Source organism: Triticum urartu, chromosome 2A (genome assembly GCF_056163025.1).
Source record: "Triticum urartu cultivar PI428250 chromosome 2A, HENAU_Tu73, whole genome shotgun sequence".
In the NCBI taxonomy this organism is placed as follows: domain Eukaryota; kingdom Viridiplantae; phylum Streptophyta; class Magnoliopsida; order Poales; family Poaceae; genus Triticum; species Triticum urartu.
Window position 1 is genome coordinate 238,912,683 of NC_141874.1, and position 4,838 is coordinate 238,917,520.

The following is a 4,838-nucleotide window of genomic DNA, read 5'->3' on the forward strand; positions in this document are numbered from 1 at the left end:
AAACTACCCCCAAGTCAATTACTCGTGTTTGCGGCCCATTTTGTAACTTGTGGTTGAGGACCAGTCAATCTAATTATACCGCTTTTAAGTATACGCATGTTTTTATCGATAGCTTGTCATGAAACCCCAGAGTGGTCAGATGCCGAGTTTGTCAAATAGAGCCGTCAGATTTTTGCCCCGGTCCTGCGTTTCACATGAAACGGAATACTACTCCCAAATGTGAAATAAGTACTCCCTCTATAAACTAATATAAGAGCGTTTAGATCACTATTTTAATATTTTAAAAGCTTTTATATTAGCTTAGTATGAAAAGGACAGGGGGAAACCAACCGCTTATTTTTCCTGTCCGCACCTGACATTTCCATTGCCCCGCCCCGCCCCACCAATCTGAGGTCAACCGAGTCTATCCAGCAAGATCCAGCCCCCTTCGCAAGGCCAAAGCTGACCACCACCCCCCACCTCCACCAACCCCTCCTCCCTCCCTCCCTCAATTATTACAAGCTCTTAGCATTGTTAATCACTTCAGACCGATCCATCCGACCATCAGCTGTATTGTATTTGTTCGGTGGATGACAGCGGGGAGAGGTGCGATTCTGACTTCCCGAGGGGCGGCTGGATTCCAAGAAACCATATTCTTGTGCTGCTAGTGCTAGCTAGCTAGGGGCGACCGAGTTTCAGCCAGGGACTTGTAAACCGGTGGTCTCGAGGAGGTACCCGATCCCATGGCCGGCAAGGAAATCTACCACAAGATGAAGGACAAGGTAATCAGTTTGCGCTGTTTTGCGAGTTTAGCTAGGTAGATGCATCGTATGCTTGCTTTTCTTGTCCTTGGCCTTCCATTAAAGATGCGAGCTGGCGCTTGAGAGACCCGTGAAATGGCGGACGTGATTCACTTGTCGTGCTTAACTCCGAGCATGTCTTGGGAGATTGTAGAATGATGATAGTCAAGCGGTTAGTTTTGCTGGTCAACTATTTTTACTTTACCTTCTCCAGTGATGCAGATGGTTGTGAGTTGTCAAGTCTGGTTACCCGTAATGAGGCCTGGCTACCATGGATCTTTGTATTAGCTTTTCTTTGGTGGGGTGGGGGTTGGGCGGTGGGTTGAGCTATATAGTTGGTTTCTTTCCGAGAATCGGTATATGTAGGTTTCAATAGCTGGATGTATTAACTTAGGGAAAGGAATTTACTGTTCTAATGCTAAAATATCACCGTGGTAATACAAGTGCTAATCTGAATCAAGGTTGTTAGTTTTGCAAAAGAGATTGCAAATGTCTTCTCAAGTGTCGAGTGCTTTTTAAGTCAAATGCAATCAAGAACTACAAAAAGGCTTGAAGCAAAATCTATATGTCCCTCATGTATATGCACTAGTGCGCTACGTTTATGGATGTCTCATGTGTTGTCGTTGGCGAACAATATAAATTCCCTGTTTCTTGCTGATAGCCCTGGAATGAAGAAATTTGGAGGAAGCAAACCCTTTAGGAACAAGAGAAAACTAGTCGATATGTTGGTTATACAAGTATGGTAGGAGAGCACAATACAGTGGACAATATGCACAGGCTTAGATTTTAATTGACACTCAGAGATACAGCCGCCATGTTTGCTGGTTTAGTATGACTTCTATTTTGTATTGGAAATCAAGACTAATTGCACTGGAGTGGATTATATTGTAAATATCTGCCATCTCTATTAAAAAATGATGCATGCTAGACGCCAAATCACGAATGTCGTTCTCCTACAGAAAAACGTGGAATTGCAGGTGAAAATCACATGAAAATGCAGTCCTGCAGGCCAAATCTTTTAAGTTTTATTTTTGTGCTTACTGGTTCCTAAATTGTGTTTGGTAATGAAGGCCGAATAATATGTTTTTCCCTACTAAACTAAATTTATGGAATTTATGAATAGCCGAGGAGTAGAGGAACATAACTTTGGAAATATATGTTATTATCTGAGAAACCTAGCAGTTGCGAACCAAACAAGAACTGTAGCTGGAAAATGCTTGATAATACATTTTTTTAATTAATTTTCAGAAATATTACGCCGAAATTCTTTAGGCCCTTCCTCAACCTACTTGACATGCTTGTGAGTTTTAAGAGTTTGCATATAAGGTTAAAAAAAATAGCTGCCTTGAAATGTTATGCACTACTGGGTGTCCAGACAGTTCTAGACAAATTCATTCTGGGGAACTATTTAGACAGGCTCATTTTGGGAAACTATCTTTTGTCTTTTTGTCTTGAAAGCTTCCTGTGAAGTTTACTCTTTTTAGTTGCCTTGAAATGTCTTTTTGTTGTGCTGGATGTCCAACAAAGTTGTAGTCATATATTTGCCTTGCTGAGTGTTGAGGTCATTATCAGCATAGCTTGGTTGACAATTGGTCTGGATGTTCTTACAGGTGAAAGATGCTTTTAGTTCATCAGGGCCAGAAACAGGGAAAGGCAAGACAAAATTGTCAGGCAGGCGTGTCAAGCATGGTTACCATCTTGTGAAGGGGAAATCAAATCATCCAATGGAGGACTACTTGGTGGCGGAGTATAGGCAAGTTGGGGAGCATGATTTGGGTTTGTTTGCAATATTTGATGGCCACCTGGGCCACACTGTTCCAGACTTTCTGCGTGCACATCTCTTTGATAACATCTTGAGCGAGGTAATGCTTCGATTCCACTTGCTTTAAATTTTTTGTGGGGTCAAAGTTCAGTAATTGCTGCCATGCCTATATGCTAAAATGTTACTGCTGAGAGTGTTCTGCTATCATATCTCAAATGTTTGGTTATGGTAGCTTCATCGGCATAAGGTGAAAAAGATGTAAAAGGAAACACTTTCCAATCAGTAATGTTGGCAATACGTTTTAATAAGGTTAGAATGTTTTTTTTTGTCGGCTAAGAAGTGCATATATTTTGAATGTATGGTGTTTTTCTGCAATCTACTTGCAACTACCATACTAGAAACAGATAGAGCAATATAGGTAGCGACTTAATTCACAGCTTATGCCTATTTGGACGTAGTCAACTGAATTTACAGCCGTACTGATTATTGTATTGATATCTGCATACTCAGCCAGAATTCTTGAGTGACACGAAAAATGCTATCAGAAAAGCATATCTACTTACCGATGAGAAAATATTGGAAAAAGCAGCTGAGTTGGGAAGAGGAGGCTCTACGGCTGTTACCGCCATCTTAATAAGCAGTAACGATAGTGTGAAGCTAGTGGTCGCGAATATTGGAGATTCACGAGCAGTTATTAGCAAGAATGGTAAAGCAGAGCAGCTTTCAGTTGATCATGAGCCTAGCATGGAGCGAGAAATTATTGAGGAAAAAGGCGGATTTGTTTCGAACCTACCAGGTAACAACCATCTCTTGTCAATCCCTACCAACGCGTTGCTGTATGCCTGAAAAAGTATCTTCATTCGAGTTTAATGGTTCTGATTTATTTTTCCCCCTGAACCTTGTCTAGTGACATGCCCGGGATTTTTTAGTTATCTAGTAGCAACTGACAGTGGCGCTCATGTGATTCAGCTAATAGCAGTTTTCTTTTTGCTAGTAACTGTCACAAGCTTATGATCTATACTCTATTGAGGTTCAATTCCGAACATGTCTCATTTGCAGGAGATGTGCCACGAGTTGATGGGCAGCTGGCTGTTGCAAGAGCATTCGGAGACCGGAGCTTGAAAAAGCACCTCAGCTCTGAGCCACACGTGGCTGAGGAAGTTATCGATGAGAGTTCAGATTTTCTAATTCTAGCAAGTGATGGCTTATGGAAGGTGATGCCTATAAATCTCACACCAGTTATTCTTGATGGATTGGATCTAACTCATTGCATTATGTATCCAAGCTCAGTATAAACCAGTCTGTGTCCTCTAACCCTCTGTGCGGTCATCTATGGGGATATGCACGCACGATGTAATCTGTTTTTGAACATAGTGCAATAGTGTTTGTTCAAGCATGTATAGCACTTAGCCGGGCTTTCATGTTTAGCTTCATTCATTTTGCCATGGACCAAACTTATTTTCTGATTAGATTGATTATCAGTTCATGTATGGGTTGCTAAGTTGCATCTGGTGAGTTTACGATTTGCAAATGACACTAATGCAAACATGACACAAATTCAGGTGATGACCAACCAAGAGGCTGTTGATGAGATCAAGGACATCAGGGACGCACAGGCAGCTGCGAAGCATCTGACGGAGCAGGCGGTGAACAGGAAGAGCAAAGACGACATCTCCTGCGTCGTCGTAAACTTCCACTGCTAGCAGAGCTTGAAGCTGCTGCTAGCTTCTCAAGTGTACAATTTCTTTTGTGTCGGATTGGTTTTACGGTTTGCTGTTGATGGTCGGATATTGTGTTTAATCTTTTCTTTTTGGGAATAATCCACCACCCAGGGGGATCAAGGTTTGTAGAATATTGTTGTTTGTTCAAAGGCTATAATAAAAAGTGTTCCTCTTTTTACTATCATTTTAAGTTTTTTATTTTTTGCGACTTCCTTGGTTTCTGTTGGGCCCAGTTGGGTTTCGGGGTCCACCTACCCTTCCAGCTGCGTCTATGTAGTCATTTTGTCTGCACCGCGCAGGCATCAACTCAAGACAATGCACTCCTCTCAACTGACGCGGGTGCAGGCACCCCTTTGTCGGCTACGGTGGTCGTTCCGTTCATGTCACAACCTCTCCATCGACCAAACTCCATCCTCCTCGGCAGGCGATACCGCAAATCGACTCAAAGAAGCTCCTCGAGCTTGGTGTGAGTGCTTGAAGAAGACTCTTTGAGAAAGGGTTTCGAAATTGGGAAAATCGACATTAGTCTTTTTACCAAATGTGTTGATGGTGAACTCTTTTGTGTACTAAATTCAT

At 42.1% G+C, this 4,838-nt stretch overlaps 1 protein-coding gene across 1 annotated transcript; it reads left to right on the plus strand.

Annotated features, from left to right (window-relative positions):
* The first annotated feature begins 444 nt into the window (after positions 1–444).
* Positions 445–4,446, plus strand: LOC125536881 (putative protein phosphatase 2C 62). The gene is made up of 5 exons (XM_048700170.2): positions 445–761; positions 2,390–2,641; positions 3,052–3,337; positions 3,601–3,755; positions 4,104–4,446. The coding sequence occupies exons 1-5, from the start codon at positions 723–725 to the stop codon at positions 4,242–4,244; spliced, it is 873 nt and encodes a 290-aa protein (XP_048556127.1). The 5' UTR covers positions 445–722; the 3' UTR covers positions 4,245–4,446.
* The last annotated feature ends 392 nt before the right edge of the window (positions 4,447–4,838 follow it).

Excerpts from the sequence above, each read along its gene's own strand:
- LOC125536881 (XM_048700170.2), top strand. The coding sequence starts at position 723 with ATGGCCGGCAAGGAAATCTACCACAAGATGAAGGACAAG. Across the intron at positions 762-2,389 it reads ACCACAAGATGAAGGACAAG|GTGAAAGATGCTTTTAGTTC; the intron begins GTAATCAGTTTG and ends ATGTTCTTACAG. Across the intron at positions 3,338-3,600 it reads ATTTGTTTCGAACCTACCAG|GAGATGTGCCACGAGTTGAT; the intron begins GTAACAACCATC and ends TCTCATTTGCAG.